The following is a 19,401-nucleotide window of genomic DNA, read 5'->3' on the forward strand; positions in this document are numbered from 1 at the left end:
GTATCATGCTCTGCATTTAGTGACCGACAGACCGACAACGAACCTACAGGTTACCATGGCAACGTCTCTGACTGCATGCCAGTAGGGAAGTAACGTATTGCCATTTTCCTCATCATGCTTTTAAATTCGTGGTTGTTCCTTGGGTAGAAGGCAAGAGAGGCGTCAATCGGCTCATCTGCGGGATATTGGCGGAATATCGTTGGAGGTTATAACCGCCCTCGAATAGATTAAGTAATAACACCATTAGTCATCTTCTTATTTGTTTACCTAAGAATCACTGGACCTAAATTTCTCCTCTGTTACCGCTTTATTATATCCATAACTCACACTAGCATAATTTATTGAGGGGCATTTGATTTTCCAATACATTCACTTGGCATTTACATATTTGTCGTTATCCGGCTGTCCTCAGTTATAATCCATTTTCTATTACTTTCAACATTCTTAACTGTATTATTTTTTCCTTAATTACGCCGTATGTACGTGAGTGCTAGAAACTACTGGATGCATTTCCACCAAGATTCGTATTTAGAATACACCTGTCCTTGATAGGTTTTAGGGCAAATATTGTTTCTAAATCCCTGAACTGACTGGGGGTTTATACGAAACCGAAACAGTGATTTTGCTCTTCCAAAAAATATAACAACCAAACTTTATGGAAGTCTACCTACCTTGGTAGAAATTAATTTCTAAACCTTTTTTCTCATGTGCATCATTTCGATACGAGGATTAATAAGGGAGATATCATTAACAGACCGTTTTTCTGTACAAGTCCCATCGGACTTGACTCACGAGCGGGTGCGTGTAAAGCGTATTCCTTACAACTTGAAAACTACTGAAGACATTCGAACCAAAATTTATATTTAGCATCCACCTGTCCAAAGGTAGGTTTTAAACGTAAATAACATTTCATGTTCCTGAATGGACGGGCGGTTTATAGGGAACTGAAATGGTGATTTTACTCTTCCACAATATATACAAAACAAGACCAACCTGACTGGAAATCGACCAAACCTGATAGAATTCCACCTCTAAACCTTTCTTTTTTTCATGTGCATTTTTTCGTCAGGAAGATTAATAAGGGAGATATCATGAATGGTCACTTTTGCAGGTTAAGTCCAGCGGACATAGCCCAAAAGGTGTTTTACATGGAGCAGATTCCTTATCTATATAAATCAAATCGTAACAACTGTGTGCCTCTACACTGACTATTTTGGCGAAATTTTCGTACAGCTTTCCGTTTAAGGGGTAATAATAACCATCTCCATAATTTTTGGTTTAGTTTCCTGAAAGTCCTAATTTTTACCCGCCTCCCCCAACATCCACATTGTGGCATAATCTGCCAGAAGAATAAGAAGATAATTGAAATTTGACAAAATTATACGTTTTAGCCTGTAAGGAATGGAAAAATCCTATATCATTAAATTTTTCATTTTTTATCCCCGAAGAATATCGAAATATGCAGGCAATTTTAATGATGGTGCAGACCTTCGTAAATTTCTATCACATAACGGATTGCACAATCTCCGTTCAATTTGGAATGATCTACAACCTTGGTCTTATGACTTTTTGCCGTATCTGTATCCCTTTTACGTTTAATTTTTCTCTATTAATCGATGTTAAGTCAACTTGGAATTTTCACATGCATAATTCATACTTTCAATTATATGAAATACAGAATCATCAAACTCTTCACGAAAATTGGCCCACCCAGTAGCCATATGTGAGCCAAATGCTACGTATGTAGCTGTCACATTATTATCCGAAAAGTAATGTAATGTGAGATAATCTTACAAAACCTTTACCCTGTTCCACGTTTCTAACTCAATCTGACCCAAGAATAGATGACATATCATAGGACCAGCCATTTAGGCCACTAAATCCGGCGTGTCTTATGGTATAATCCTTTGTCGATATGACGTACGTTTAGTAGCAGTTAATCTGTAAATGAAGGTCTTCAATATTTTAAACACGCATATACTTTCGTATGTCGATCGATATATATATTCACTGATGTCGATTTTTAGCGATCGAGAAAGGGTGGGTCTGCTATTGTAATCAGTACTCCCCACACCGACTTTGACTGGCAGTAGGAAAGGGTTCCTTCTCCAACTCCTGTGTAACTGTCATTAGTAAGGAAGGCCTACAATTGTAATGAATAGTTCCCTTCTCGATTTGACTTGCAGAAGGTAAGTGAGCATGCAGTTTTTTTTAAACTCCCCTACCCGATTGTGTTTGGCAGTAGGCAAGGGTGCCCGCCATTATAAAGGAATGTCCTCATCTAAAATGTGACTGGCATTAGGCATAGTGGCCTGCTATTTTGATGGAAACTCACCAACTTGGTCTGACTGGCAGTACGCTGGCTGGCAGTAGGAAAAGGGGCCTGTCATTATAATGATAACTGCACAACTCAATTTCGAGTGATAGTAGGGTAATTGCCTACCATTATAATAGAAACTCCTCAACTGTAATCTGTCTGGAAGTAGGAAAGGGGGTTGACATTTTAACGAAAACTCCCCAAATCGATTCTGTCCGCGTTGTAGGCAATGGGGCCTGCAATTATAATGTAAACTTCCCAACTTGATTGTGAATGCCAGTAGGCAAGTGAGCCTGCCGTTATATCACAAATCCGTAACAAACACTTTACATTGGAAGCAACGTACGGGGACCTCCCCATGCTCTTTCTCGGATAACGCTAAGAGGCATGCAATTTTAAAACAATCTTATTTACTGCATGTACACTATTTACTTCGATATTCGAATACAATGTAGAATACCGTAGCGAAGCACGGGTACATTCGCTAGTGTGTGATATTTTCACACCATTCATAACAGAGACTTTCTGCTTAAGGAATGGTATTACTAGCATCGTTCATACCTCGGTCACTTTCATATTATCAGAGCCGAGGGTGAGACTGAGACAGATCAATGAAAGTAACAAATTTATTCTAGCCCATACCAGAAGATATAAGGCAACACAATTTTACTACCAGGTAAAACACCTGCTGTGGGATGAACAAATACTCATGAAAACAAAAATGACATTGTACAAGTCCTATTATACACCAATTCTTACATACAGTCTCGAAACCACAACACTGACCAGTAGAGATAATTCCAAACTTCAGGCAGCTGAAATGAAATTCCTATACACTATGATCCAGAAAACCAGGAAAAACAAGATTAGGAATGAGAAAATTAGAGAAGAAGTAGGAATTGATGATTCTCTCCTCAATAAGATTCAGATATCAAGACTGAAGTGGTTTGGTCACATGAAGAGGATGCCAGTAAACAGAACTGCAAGGAAGGAATTTGACAGAAAAGTAGAAGGAAGACGACCCGTGGAAAGGCCACGAAGGAAATGAATAGATTTAGTTAAGAACGATGTACTGCTGAGAGGTCATGATTGGGACAAGTTGGTGGAGGAAGAATGGTACAAGGACAGGATGAGATGGAGGAGGCTCATATACTACACCTGGGAAACTGGAGATGGTTTATGATGATGATGACCAGAAGACATAGTGCAATGTAAACACTACATCTCACCAGCAAAGGCATATTCACTTTAATTTGGATGGTTAAAACTGCTAGACCTAGTCAATCCAGACTAATGGTCTTGTCACTAGCCAAACCTGAGTTCCTAAATTGGCAGCAGTCTTGTGTAGCATCTTGAGCTGTCGTCCAAGCAGCGCCATGTAAAATCACTAAACTATCTTTTGCAAAGGGTCAATGAAAGCTCTACCTTTGGCGGTTAGAATGCACAAGATAAATATTCACTTTAACTTTCCTTGCTTTGCACTACGACGTGTTGTACCGTATGTTTCTATTAATCCAGGAGACTGACAGCGATGCAGCTTGGCTGCTTTCTGATTGCCATGTACTGCGAAATATGTACAATATGTATTCCGATGATGTGAAGGAGTGTAACCTTGGCAGAGAATGAGACGAAAGTTACACACCCAGATTTGTAGAAAAAACAGTTGTTATATGACATTCAAGTTTTATACTTGTAAAAAACAGGGTTTGTTTATAATATGGATATCCACCCCAAGCTACTTAGTATATTTTAGTTATAGGGTCTAACATGATTATGTTTCTATTATATATTGAACCCGAGTGACTTAGGCCCATAGTCAGTCATGATTTGATTGATAATATATATGGTACATTTATTGAAATACAGAAGGGACGTTGAAAATATTTCGTTTATGTAATGTCAAAATCAGAGCGAAGGAAGGACGACAGACTGGAGCCTGACGGATTAGCTCAACACGACAACTTTTAGCTACTTCACAGCAGGGAATATCATTAGTTGGCATACAAGGAAATACAGAGTCCACAAATAAGTCTTGGTCAGAAAGAGGAAGGGGGAGAGTCATACAAAGGAAACTCACCACATGAGTAATACCTTGGGATATTTTTGGCAGGACGGAAAGTCCGTGACCTCATGGAAAATTACAGCGGCTGAGTGTACGTTCGCTAGCCTAAGTTCGAGCAGGTGGAGATTTAAATCACGTGACCGCTTGCCGGCCAATAGTAAAAATTTGATGGGAGACTCAGTGATACCATCTTAAGGAATGATGGATGAGATATTTTCGTAACCACAAAAGTAATCAGTAATAAATTAATATGAGTACGCGGATGAATGTAATGAAGTTATTAGATGTCACGCATGGAAAAATAATCAATACTTATTGGCAAATTAATTAAATTGAAGGCTGGATTTCTTGGAAACCAGACAGCTTGAATCTCATTGGCTGAAAGAAGACCACGTTGTAAGAGACGCTTACGAAGGCGCGAAATGTGAGGAGCTAAATCCACCCATATCTCCTAAATCTGTGATCACCAGGAGTTCATATTTTATCCAGCAGATATGCTAGCGGAGTGGATAAATTTGATGTAAATTTTAACTTCCAATTCGGAGTGCAAGTACCGATATTAAAAATCCACCCCCTCCCTAAGGGGCATGACGTCAACGAATCCGCGGGAAAAAGGCTTCATCCATATATACGGGGCAAGGGATCCTCGCCACACTTGTCTTGAATCGTTGGAGCTGAATTGACGGTCGCCAGCACACGTGAATTGTATATCGGGAGCTGAACTGTTGGTCGCCGCTAACTTAGAATTCTACGGACGTACAGTCATTTAATGGCGCGAGCATCCGCCAGTGTTTGTAAAATGTGATCGCGCTTAAGCAACAGGAATTAGAAATAGTTAACGTAGGACAGTGTTTGTCATTTGTGAATATCAGTGATGTAAAGTAATTACACTGCAAGAGAGTAGTATAAAGTATATCACCATAAGTACGTACATAATAGACTGTGTGACGAACAGTACTTTAAGGAAGTAGTAGCCTGTACTTTGCTATACCGAACCGATGTCATGAACACGTCAAGAGTGCCGTACGAAACAAGCGTATCGCGACGGGCGTAATAGCTGACACCTCGTCGTACGTGTCCAGGTCCATTGTGCGGTAGGTGGACGAAGATTAAATAGTGTAAATATATTAAATTCTTGGGTCTAGGATAGAAATTTGTTGTATCCAAGTTAAAGTATACAGTGTTAACGTTGTAAATGGTGAAGGTTTGTGGTAATCAAGATATGAGTGTAAAATGGTAGTGTGCCAGGAAATCTTTTGTGAAACTACGCCATCAAGAATGGAGGAGTAAAACGCAGAGAGGGGCCGGATGGAGCCTCTCGTCTGCAAAGCTGCAATGGAATACCGATAACTAAGATGAATACTAAACTGTAAATAATATTTGGGAAATGTTATCGTGATGGGAAAAATGGGAATAATTTGATTATACTTGGTTACCTTCTGTAACAAGATGGGTCGCTTAACGACCCCATCCTAAATTTGTAGCACGGACAGTAGTAAATCATAATAATGTAAATAATCGGGTCTTTTATGTATTCAGTTTGTGGGAGATGTAAATTTGTATATATAGTGTAGTACGTTAAGTCATGCATGCATTCATATTTTCTTTGTAGTCAATAATTTTCTTTACATTTGATTTTGGTTATGCTAGTTAAATAAGACCCGATATGTGCTTTTATGTTTTGTAAATCTTAACGAGCCATTTAATGACATGGAAGGAAAATCCAGCTTCGCCATACCAGTGGTGTTTTGTTGTAATTAATATAGTCATATTTTCAAAGTGAAGTTGTTAAATTTGTGAGATGCGATTAATATAAGATATTCCAAGTAAACCATATCTGGAGTGTTTAGAGCCAGAATAAATTGAGTTTGTACAAGGGGTTATGCGTTAAACATATTACGAGTGGACTACCGTATTACAGGCGAAATTTTGTTTAAATATTTAATAATAATAATAAATAAATGATATAACTATTTTTTTTAAAGAAGATATTTTTTTTAAATATGATTTGGAGATAATAATAATTCATGTGATCAAGTGTTGAGTTTATTGGGAATCATTTAATGACGGGATGTCGTTTTTTTATTTCGGAATTAAAGTGCGTGATAATTTAATTTGGTCAATTAATAATATTGAAATGTAGATCGGTGCTAATAATCCGTACATGTTAATGAACGTGTGGTTTAAATTACGGTCCAATATTTTTTTACGTATAAATGTCGCATTTTGAAGTTGCGATTCATTAGCCGGAACATGTAGTGCTAATATTACGAGACCATGATTGTCAAATTTTGGTAAATATAATTTCAGATGTTACGATTATTTGTGGAGAATGAACTAAAGCGTAGATCAAAACGAGATAGAAAATGTGAAAGAATCTGCAGTCAGATAATAAAAGGTCGTACGATGTCAGAAATGAATAAATAAGTCAGTTGATAATTCTGTGAGAAATAAATGAATCGAGGAATATTGAGATAGAGAGGAAAATAAATTCCGTACGAGAGACACTTAGGATATTGATATGAGTGTAAAATGTACGGGCAGTGTCACAGAGAAATACTGAGTTACAGAGCGGGGAGCATTCGAACCCGTGACAGCATGTACGAAATAAATAGACTGCACAGATATTCGTTGATATACAACGGATCCAAGGATGATGAGAGTTCAGATTCCACATAAATGGTCGTATATTGTATTCATTGTAATGACGAGCGAGGACAATCATGATGTCGTGATAATAATAATAATAAATATTGCAGATAAAGGATTGGACCGCCTTAATTAAATGAGCGTTGATAAAGATGTTAAACGGGAAACTAAATGATAATATGCAACCGATAATAATAATAACAATGTAAGGACGATGTTAAATCATCGCGGTCGGATTAATAATAATTGTCATAATAATAACGGTAATGATGTCGTTGGTTGATCAGTGAAATATTTGTAATTGCGACCGATATCTTAATATATATTTTGGCGGAAGTGACCGGTCCATTAATAATAATAACCTCTTAAGTGACGTGAATAATAATAATATCTTGAGTCACCTATTCATTAATAATAATAATAATAACCACGAGAGGGATATAAGAATAATAATAACTGTAATAACCATTTGTGTTTGCATCCCGCATAATAATGATGATATTAATCAAACGTGACAGTGCCAGGAACCGTTGAATAATAATAATAATAATAATAATAATAATAATTTCGAGGATGATAATTTCATGAATATTGTGACGATCGTGGATTAAATTATTTGGTGACGATATCCCTCTATTCGGATGTTGAATAATGCGAATGATAATATTAGAATCATTTTGTTTACCTCGTTTTTGTACGGTTTCCGCATGGGACGATGTGACTGTATACTTGGCGTGTTTGTTTATTTCGCTCGCGATGCGAGGGGGGTCACTGGCACGGTATTTTCCCACCGCTTCTCGTTATCTCATCTGTGGCAGTAGTCTACTGAGGCTAACTGGTGACATTTCAGATCACATGTAAATAATGTGTAAATGCTAATTCAGTGGTATGGCACCAGCTGGATATCGTAAGATAGGAACTGTCCGTGGAATCCAGTTTTCGCATTTCACGAGAAACATTACCCAGTCCGAGTACCGGTCTCGGAAAAATGTATATAGCCGGAGTACATCATCTTAGTTAAATCGGGAAGCCGACCGTAACATGGGTTATGCTCGGGCTCCCGATAGAAGGAAGCTATATCTTTGAATAACGGTTCGATTCAAATGGAATCGATCCGTAAATTATACCTCCAAAATGTCATTTTATTTCAGAAGCAACGCAGCAAGATATTGGTACCACTTGCGGTATGGCAAGTGATTTATATATGTAACATGTGTGTAAATTCAAATGTTGTTGCCAAGTGTATCAAAGTTTCATACGTCAGATGGCGTAATAAACCGCTCCTTCTGGCAAATTATTTCAAAGGAAACCACTCTCATAATCTTTTTATTGTAGTTAGATGATGCCCTTTTTAAAGTAACAGTCACTTCCTAGTCCTATCATGGAGTCCTTAAATTCAAGTTACAATCGAGCCTTCCCCCTTTTTAATTTTAAGTTGCTCCGTTCATCCCCGTGTTCTATTATGCCGTTATACTTATATTTGATGATTTAAATAATGAACCGACACCCCTGAGATAAATGCTAGTCTGGGACTCGGGAGGTGGACGGGTGCAATATGTCATAAGTTTCCCTATTTGGCTCATGATGGCATTCATTATGCCAAAACTGGTCCCAAGTAATAAATGATAATGTGGGGATTTAAAATTTCCTACATAATTTGTGTTGAATTCTATGCATTGCACGCTAGTTGTAGGTGTACTATTTTGCAGATATCAGCAACAAAGAATTTGATCATCCACCGATTGCAAGCTCTGATGCCGTCTATGGAAGCGTGCCTTTGATTATGGCAGAGGAAGTAATGATTACCATAAAGAAGATGAAGAATGGTAAAGCAACTGGCCCAGATGACATACCAGCAGAAATCTAGAAAATTCTTGGCAAGCCTGCTGCAGAATTCCTTGCCGCACTCTTCAACCAGATCATCATCGAGAACAAACTTCCCCGTGCATGGACAACTAGCACGACAGTCCCAATCTGGGAGGGTAAAGGAGACGTGAGCGACTTTTCAACATACCGCCTTATTCGACTCCTCTGCCATACACTGAAGATATTTGAACGAGTGCTGGACAACAGGCTCAGAAACATTGTCACAGTAATATTCAACCAGTGTGGATTTGTTAAGGGCTGCAGCACAATCGATGCCATCCATGCCACATGTCTATTGATGGAAAAACATAAGGAGAGGCAGAAGAGTGTACACATGGCATTTCTGGACCTAGAAAAAGCATTTGACTGAGTCTCGCATGACCTCATCTGGCGAGCTCTTCGTAGTCATGAAGTCCCGGAAGCCTATGTAAGCTGGGTACAACTTATGTATCATAATACAACTAGTGTGGTCAGGAGTCCAGCTGGAATCTCTCCGCCTTTTGATATCACTATAGGTGTACATCAGGGCTCAGCTCTATCGCCTTTATTATTTATCTTCTGCTTGAATACAGCAACGGCTGACATACAGACATCGCATCCCTGGACCCTTCTTTATGCGAATGATGTGGTACTTGCCCAGCAAACACGCCTTGGACTCCAACGCCAGACACAAAGTTGGAGTGACAAATTAGCTGAGAATGGTCTGCGCCTCAACACCCAGAAAACCGAATACCTAGAATGTGGCTCCCAAACTAGTGGGACCATAAGGATCAATATTCAAGGCTTGCAGAAAACCGTGCATTTTAAATACCTAGGGTCAGTTGTCACTTTGAACTGTGATGCCACTTTTAATACCCGAGTGCAAGTAAATGCAGCTTGGCTCAAGTGGAGACAAGTCACCGGAGTCCTCTGAGATAAAAAGATGCCTCACCATCTAAAGGCAAAAATTTACAAGATTGTGGTATGCCCAGCAGCTATTTACGGGGCAGAATGTCGTCCAATGACAAAAAAGCACGAGCAGACTCTTCATACAATGGAAATGAGGATGCTTCGATGGACTCTTGGACTAACTCGATGTAACCACATAAGAATGAAGATTTTCGACAAAGGCTTGGCGTCGCTCCAATTGTGGAGAAAGTGAGGGAAGTGCGTCTCCTGGTACGGTCACGTTATGAGAAGGCAGGATGGCTCAGTTGCTAAAACAGCTCTCCAAGTTGATCCGGGAGGAACACGACCATGTGGAAGGCCTTTAAAGCGGTGGACTGACAATATCAAGGCCGACATGCATGATGTTGGTTTAAAACCTGAAGATGTCAGCAATAGGACGAAATGGAGATGTAGCAAAGCAGCCGACCCCATACTTTGGGATAAACGCTAGGAAAGAGAGAGTTGTAGGTACGATTCAGGAAATGGAAAAGACCAGGTTACATACTCCATGCTTCATGCGCTGTGGACTGCAAATAGGCACATTACATTATTCGTCAGCAATGGAACAGACAATAAAGTATGTTTGTGATTGTTGACTTTGAATAGCTTCCCTTTCTTCCATGCTGTACTGGATACTTCTAATATTCTAATATTAGTAGTTAAAGTTAAATGATTTTACACAATATAAAATTTTAGTACCTTTCAAGAATTTGGTGTTCACAGAAAACCGATCAACCTTATTGAGCCATTTACAATCAAAACTGAACTTTGGCAGGGGGATGGTCTCTCACCTATTTTGTTTAATTGTGTACTGGAGAAGGTCGTGCGAGAATGGAGAAAGAAATGCCAACTGAACATCAAGATTGGTAGAAATATAAAACTAAACTGCTTAGCATTTGCAGACGATCTTGCACTACTGGCAAATAATGTGGAAGAGGCTAAAGTCCAAATTGAACAACTAGAAAACATTGCAGCAAAAGTGGGATTACAAATTTCATTTGAAAAGACAGAAATTATGCCAACCTTTGAGGTGGACACCCCTGTCATTCAACTAAACGATAACAAACAAATTAAGGTTGTAAAAAAGTTCAAGTATCTTGGGGAAATTATAACTTGGAACCTAAATGAGAAAGCCTCAATAGAATACAGAACAACAAAAATGAGACAAGCACGAGTCACATAGTCAACATATGAGAAATCTCTCTCGATAAATGCCAAATTCAAACATTATGGTTCAGTAGTTAAACCTGAAGCAACTTATGCAAGTGAAACTCTGTTTAAGTTGAATACCATAGCAACAACAGATAAAATCTAAAAAATGGACAGAAGGATTATCAGGACAATCATCAATAAAAATCATCAAGTAAATGGACAATGCAGACTGCTGCTGAATGAAACAGTCTATTGGGAAAATGAATCAATTGTGGATACAATGCAAAAAAGGAGAATTGCCTTTTTCAGCCACATAGTAAGACTACCAGAGACCAGACTACTGAAACAATTATTCAATTTCTTTTGGAAAATTAAAATCAAGAACAACTGGTTCGTTGAGGTCCAGAATGATTTAGAAGAGCTGAATATAACAATGAGACAAATTGCAGAGAGAAAGGAGAAGAGGATTCTGAGAAGTAGAGATACAAGACTAAAATTAAAAACAGTCAAACGAAAACAGTACACCATTACAGATGAAGACAGAGTGGCCAGGTCAGAAAAAAATGAGGTAGTTCTGGGAAGAGAAGAGTAAGTTGAGAAAACATTACAACTAATATTGTGAAGACTGTAGTGTATATGGATTTATTTAAGTGCTGCAGTGTGGGCGTAAAATATGTAAATAAATAAATATAAAATTAGTAAAAATGTATGAAGTCACGTCTTCACTGCAGACTGCCAATCTATGTGCATGGATTATTGTACAGTGACCCCAAAAAAGAAATGATTTCAAGATATAGGAACTATCTGTTTAATTTGTTTTTAAAGTTCTGGGGTCTGAAGATTTCTCCATGAGAGATGAAGCTAGTCACTCGTGATATGAAGAGTGCACTCATTCTGTTTTGGAGTCACTGTATATTGCTTTTAAAAAATTAAGATTAAATTTTCTTGCACATCAGTTAATCCGCAGAATGGTGAATCAAGGGACAGGTAATCAAGTTTCTACTGTATTGCTCTTTCTAGCAAACTTCTAAAATCTGCATATATGTAAGTTGGCACTCCTTTTTCATTGAAAAGAATACATGAGGAATAATTTTTTTTAAAATATGTTCTTATATCATCCTTTCAATCATGAGTAGAGTTTGTGATTTTTAGCATTTGCGATAAATGCGAAATATGCCGAAACTTTGTCAGTGTATGTGCCTTCATCTTATATGACCCGTACGGGTGGTTTTTAGCGGTTTCGAATTCGCGATAAAATGCGAAATTATACAATTTATGCGAAATAGATGCGAAACTCTCAGTTTTATACGAAATAAACATATATATTTTTAAAAACGATGCATTTTTCTTAAAAATAAGATAAAAATGTTATTTATTTCAGGAGAAATAATTATTACGGCGCCCATTGCGATTGTAAAGCGGTAACATGCTTTGACGGACACTTCCGTCTTGGTGCACGGAACATCTGTAAGTTCATTATCGCAGTTAGCTGGTCGGAGAGATTTATTCTCTTTGTTTTGCAGCCTAACCGATTGATGTCAGATGATACCTGATGCTATTTTCTCTGTGTAAATAGTAACTCTGAGCTGAAATACGGAAAATTAAAAGCACCTCATTTTGCCGCTCGTTGTAAACAATCATGGCGGCATCCAAGCGCGGCATGGATGAGTTTATTCGTACCTGGCTTGAAAATAGGATGTTCAAAAGTGGAAAAGATTCTCTGGAGAGTGAAAATACTTCTTCTTCTTCTTCAAATTATAGTGATGAAAGTGATTCCGATTTTAGTTCCGAGATGATAGTGCCAATTGAAACTATGTGACAAAACCAGAATGCAACAAGAGCGAGTGAGAAGTCTAGTTTTCCTTTTTTTGGAGGGGGCGGGGGAGTTGCTTTACGTCGCACCGACACAGATAGGTCTTACGGCGATGATGGGACAGGAAAGGCCTAGGAATGGGAAGGAAGCGGCCGTGTCCTTAATTACGGTACAGTCCCAGCACTTGCGTGGTGTGAAAATGGGAAATCACGGAAAATCATCTTCAGGGCTGCCGACAGTGGGGTTCGAACCCACTATCTCCCGGATACGAGCTCACAGCTGCACGCTCCTAACCGCACGGCCAACTCGCCCGTTGAGACGTCTAGTAAAATGATACTTGGAATTATGATCTTGTTGACAATAAGCCTCTTTCTGTAACATGTAAACCAGTTTTTGAAATTCACTCTATAGTGAGGAGGGGGTTGGGTAATAATCCGAAAGAAATGGACTTAGGGAATGAATTTCTAACCCCACAGTTCTGGAATCACGTTACTAAGGAAACCAATGCCTATGCCCCTACATTTCTTGCTAATTTATCTGCTTCCCTTGAAACCAGTAATACCTACGAACAAAAACATTGGTTTCCTGTTACTTTAGACGAGCTAAAAGCTCACTTTGCTTTGTGTATTCTTATGTGATTAATCAAATTTATGTTAAAGTGACGAAAAAATAAATAGTATGTAAGGGAATATTTCCTTTCACAAGTAGGCCAAAGGGTTAAATCATTCAATGTGTGGAATTTCTTTCACTGCCTAAAGAGCACTGCAAAGACCAGTCAATCAAACAGCAAATACACTTTCAAGCACCACGTTCATTCTCTTTGTGTGTTGACCCTTGATCTTAGTCGGTTATTCTTGACATTGGTGTTGAGTAGTAGTTCTGTTTAAAAATACGGTAGCGATTTATTTTATTGTCTGTTAGCCATGGGTGGAAGCGAAGTGACGATCAAACAGCATGCCGAAAGTTACAAATCGGGACATTTTTATGTAAGGATACAGATGGCCTATATTGATGTGCCGACTCTGCAATCAAAAACTTGAAGAAGAAAAAAATGTTTTGCAGGCCTTCCTTTGCCTTGGCAGCACTTCTGTCCACTTGGGCCTCTACGAACAGTGTCGATGTAGAGTTTTTTTAAGCAAGTAAAACATAATTGTAACTGATAGGCGGTCTCAAATGAAGGAGGACACCTTTTAAACAATTGGCAGGTTGTACTTAAATCATCATTGAAATTCCTCTTCCTTGTAGGTGTGTTGTACTGTGATAAATAAATACGTTCAGAATAGTATTTTTCACTTTGAAATTGTGTTTGTAAATTTGAAAATAAGCATATTCCTGTGTGTTCGTTAATACTTCTTGCAGTCTTACGTTGATGTTTGTCTTATTTTTCCATAGTGAATTCAAAACTGCATGACGAGCAGTGTGTGATTAAACAGTATGATTTTACTCCCAACTGTTGTGTGCGCAATTTAGCAAATTATGCCTATTTTTAACCAATTTGCTACAAAACGCTAAATTTGAGAAGTTTAGATGCTACAAAACGCTAAATTTGAAAATCAAAATGCTAAATCTCTGATTTTTAAATGCTATAAACCACGAACTCTAATCATGAGGTACACTGTGATTGACTGAAAATTTTCATATTCTCGAGGACAACTGCAGGTGAAAGGAAGGAGCACATGATCATAGATGATGGTTAGATTGGCTGTAGCACACAGAGGTTTATTTACACTTAACCAATAAAATGATGCATTTTGGCATCAGGAAGGGCAATCGGTCATAAAACAGGGCCAAATCCACATATGTGTGACACAGTTCGCCCCCGCGACCTCACAGGTATAGAGAAAAGCGGAAGAAGAATAAAAGGATGCGTTTCCATGCTTTTAAAACAAATTTAAATGGTAACACAACATATTTCCTTAAATGTAGCTTGTCACTTTCATCATGTAATAGAGCTATACAAATCATTGGTAAAGATTGTATTGGACAAATCTAAAGTGTAAGGCAAGAAATATATTATTTGGAGGAACCTTTTTTTTTTTTTTTAAGTTTGCAAGATTGAGGTTTGTAAACTGTTTCCTTTCATTCTTCCAAGTGTCTTCATGGCCTGTACAGATATGCCTTTGCTATTCTTCATTCTTCTAAGCTTTTCTGGATAATGAAAATTTCTTGTGCACCAGATGAATTTCCCAAGAGTATGATACCATACTTACAGACTCACAATATAAAACATAAGAAGTGAGAACAGTTGACCAGCTATTTGAGTCTTATTGTTACTGCACAATAGCTGGAGCTTAATTATTCCGAAATGTCTGTGATATATATCCACTCGATCTGAGATAACCAGTCTCCTAAGGGAGCTTAAAGGACTACATTGCTGAGCTCTCTGATTCAACTTATATTGTGTTTTCCTCTTCTGGTTCACACAAACCTTAAGGACATCCATGGAACCTGTCGAATTTGACTCTCGTGGGTGGTCAGTCAGATGGGAATTTTCTGTGACTGTTATGTTACTAGAGGGGTCCTATGTTCCTGTGTTGTGTGTTGCATAATGGTACTGTAATATTTGAACTACAGTCATTTAAAATCATTAATTTTAGACAAAATTAATTTCATGTTGCCATTTAAGCAGCATTTTAAATGGAAGCTTTGAGAGAACTATTATCCTGCTTTTTGTGTGGATCTTGGAGGAGTAGTCTTCTCTCCCTTTCAGTACGATTACCATTAGGAAAATGGAGTAACTCGGCAATCTCTTGAGTGTTTGATTGCAACCACAGTCAATAACATAATTGTTGTTGCTAGGCCTGCAATAATTCCATTCCTGTTTGCAGATGATTTGGCTCTACATTCCTGCTCTGAAGGATGGCAGTTGCTAAAAGACAGCTGCAGCCGGCTATTAACCAAGGTTCAACTGTAGTTTCAACTTTGGTTTGTGCTCCTCAACCTAAAATTTTGCTCGCAAAAAACTGCCTTACTAGAGTAGATTCCTGTAGGTTTCCGAGACACCATTTTGACGGGAGACAGATGTGGTAGTCCTGCATCCGTCAACTGAAAGTGGTCTGTTGACTGTGTGGAGCTGCTACAATTTTACTAAGCCACTGCAGTTTCCTGGCTAGACTATGGAATTGCAGCAAGATCATCCACAATGAATCTTTTGAATAGTATACACCATTGAGGTGTTGGCTGGGAGCTGGAACTTTCTGGCCTAGCCAGATTCCCAATATATTTGCTGAATCAGAAATTCTATTTAGAAGATAGCAGAGTTTTTAACTTATGCTGCTAGAATTATACATTGTCTCTACAGCTGAACTATGTGCCTTTTCAATATCTGACATCATCAAGGGTACCGGTACAAAAATTGTCCAAGAGCCATATGGCTGGTTGCAGTCTGAATCGACTGCTTGGGTTCATATTTGGATGTGCTGTAGGCAGTTGTCTTGTCTGGACCTCAAACGAGGTTCTTCTGTGACTAATTATGAAGACAGATTTGCATCAAGAATCAAACATGAACATGGATACCTCTGTCTACTGGAGGTATTTCTAAAGCTTCCTTTATTAGTACTTGAGATGCAAAACTAGTATTCACAGACTGATCTAAGTTGATGAAAATGTTGGATGTTTGTTCATTTTATAATAATGACATGAAATCTTGCTACCTAACGAGTTTAGCATATATGCAGCAGAGCTTTTTACATCTTAGAAATTCAGCAGTTTATGCTAGCATACAAATGATGCCACTTTCTTATGTTACCAACTCTTTGAATTTATTACAAATGATAGATTATTTCCCATAACACCCGTGGTGCATCAGATCCATGACTTTCTAATCAGGTTGTGTGATATTGACATCAGAATCACCTTCATTAGCCTTTCTTCCTACATGGGAATAGCAAAAAAAAAAAAACATCAGTAGATCAGAATGCAAAGGAGGTAGTATCACTACCACCTAGACCTATGGATGCGTCTGTTAGAAATATTTCTTCTCAGCTGTTCTGAAGGGTCCCGGTACCTTGGGAATTGTTGTGACTAGCTATTCAAACTCCCAAGAAGTCTGGGCAATTAAAAGGACAACTGTGGAGTGAATGGTCTTCTTTCTGGTCTTCGCTGAGTAAGGCTGTAAAACAATGTTAAATTGTACAAGATCCTACAATTGAACTTATTGTTTTGTAATCTCTATTCAATACAGCCCAAACATGAAATTTTTGACTCTAAATGAGTAAGGCTGTAGTTTCATGCTGGTCATGGATGGGTCATGGAAGAACAATACAGTCATTCTCACCTCCTAAGGAGAGATAACCCCTCATTGTGTTTGTGTGGAGTCGATTTCACAATAGCCCATTTCCTCACTGAGTCTATGGATATCCCTGACCTTAGAGGAAACCTTAACCTGCTAATTTCATATTAGCCAGTTATGAAGTGACTAGTGATCTCACCATATGCATTATGGGTAAGAATGGTCTCTTTTTTTTTTTTTTCCCAAATGTTTACTAGGGGAGCTAATGTTTTGCTTTGAAATGTTTATTTCTATTTCAGTATTAAATTATATTACTTTGTACTTTTCTTCTTTCCAGTTCTTTAACTGATCTTCCATTTGATATTAATTTTTGTGTTTGTTCATCATTTAATATTGTTTACAGGGGTTGATAATCATGTTGTTTTACCCCTTAAACCAACTATCACCACCACCATTACACCTGAACAAAAGGATCATTTAAATTCAGATTGGCTAAATTTCTCATCAGAGCATAAGCTAAATAATCCTCCTCCTTTATTTCTTTGTCCTTCCCAATGTTGAAAAATTAAAGGTTTACTGTATATTTTAATATTACCAACTTATTTATAAATATATTTCTGCAATAATTGCTATTTCCAGAATTCAGTAATTAATCCTGTGATCTCATGCTATGTGTACTAAATTTTGCAGTGTGCTCCCCCTCTGATAGTAGCATCCAATATAGATGAGAAGACATTAAAGCGTGATGGTGTGTGTGCTGCAAGTTTGCCCACAACAATGGGAATTGTAGCTGGATTTTTGGTTCAGAATACTCTCAAGTAAGTCTGAAAAAAAAGTTCACGTTTATAAGTGCATTATACACTCACGCTCATAAAAACCAGAACACCTTGAAAGACTAGAGATAGGAAGTTCATATTAATGGGAGATGTGCATTAGTATGTTCTGAAGATATTATTAGCATTTGAAACATGTCAGCCCTCGGATTCAAGGTCCACATTGATATCTCAGCGCACTACCACCGACTGGTAAAATGTGGCTGCGGCTCTCGTTGTCTCTATAAACCAAAGGTAATGACTAATGTGCATAAACATGCTAGACTGCAATGGTGTATGGAATGACGTCACTGGGGACAGGAATGGGAATAGATAGTGTTTTAGGACGAATCCAGATTCTGTTTGTTTGAAAATGATGGCCGCATTTTGGTTTGCTGCAGATGGGGTGAGGCATCACATTGACTACATTCGCACAAGACATGCAGCGCCAACTCAAGGCCTTATGGTGTGGGGTGCTATTGGGTACAACCACAAATCACAGTTGGTGCATGTCCAGGCATTGTGACAAGTTTGCCTACGTGAATGACATCCTGCGACCCATAGCCATACCCTTTCTGCACGGCACCCCAGATGCCATATTTCAGCAGGTCAATGCGCAACCACATGTTGCTGCATGAACACGTGCCTTCTTGTTGTCACAGGATGTCAGACTGTTGCCCTGGCCTGCGTGTTCACCGGACTTGTCGCCAGTCGAACTGTGGAACCAAGTGAATGCAGCCTGGATGGCTATACCTCAGGACGCCAGTCGTGCCTTATACACATCGATGCCATCATGCATGGAACAAGTTATCAGTGCCCATGGAGGACCCAGTGCCTACTAAGCAACAGGACACATGCTGAACCTAGGTAACTGGAATGCTAATCGTTTCTGCAGAACATACTAATGAACATGTCCTGTGAATATGAACTTTTTTTCAATGTGTTCTGTTTTTTATGAACATGAGTGTATGAAGTATTGTATGCATACAACTAACATTTTCTTTTGACATATGTATTTAGGTATTTACTTGGATTTGGGCAAGTGACATACTATCTTGGCTATAGTGCATTGGAAGATTTCTTCCCTACAATGAAACTGAAACCAAACCCAAATTGTGATGACAGAAATTGTTGTAAAAGGCAAGAAGAATGGAAAGCTATTGCCCCAGCTGAAGAACCTAAGGTTTCATTGAGCAAGGAGCAAGAAGTTGTTCATGAAGACAACGAATGGGGTGTGTATAGTAATTTAGTTTTAGAAGTAATAATGGAAATGCAAGTGTTACGAAAAATCATCATACTAGTAGGAAGTTGTTGGCTGACGAAAATAAAAGTAGCTCTTCTTGATAGATGGTACCTATAAGTACTCAAATAAGTGAAACTGTAGCCTATATTCTACCATCCTAGGGATTGTTATTAAGATGCAGGTAACTTTTTCTTCCAACTGTTGTGTGAACATTATAGGCTGCAGTTACAATAGTAAGTTAATATGTTGAGTGGAAAAAAATATAAACTGATTTCAATTATCAGTCCAAAGTTCCAAAACTACAGAGAATAGAGTTGAAGTATCAGATA

At 38.3% G+C, this 19,401-nt stretch overlaps 1 protein-coding gene across 1 annotated transcript in view; it reads left to right on the forward strand.

Annotated features, from left to right (window-relative positions):
• Uba5 (Ubiquitin-like activating enzyme 5) overlaps positions 1-19,401 on the forward strand; it is a 72,099-nt gene that overhangs the window by 36,633 nt on the left and 16,065 nt on the right. The window contains exons 5-6 of the mRNA XM_067159315.2: positions 17,708-17,835; positions 18,850-19,061. Coding sequence (XP_067015416.1) covers positions 17,708-17,835; positions 18,850-19,061 — 340 coding nt within the window. The remainder of the gene's footprint in view (positions 1-17,707; positions 17,836-18,849; positions 19,062-19,401) is intronic.

This window comes from Anabrus simplex, chromosome 1 (assembly GCF_040414725.1).
Source record: "Anabrus simplex isolate iqAnaSimp1 chromosome 1, ASM4041472v1, whole genome shotgun sequence".
NCBI lineage: Eukaryota > Metazoa > Arthropoda > Insecta > Orthoptera > Tettigoniidae > Anabrus > Anabrus simplex.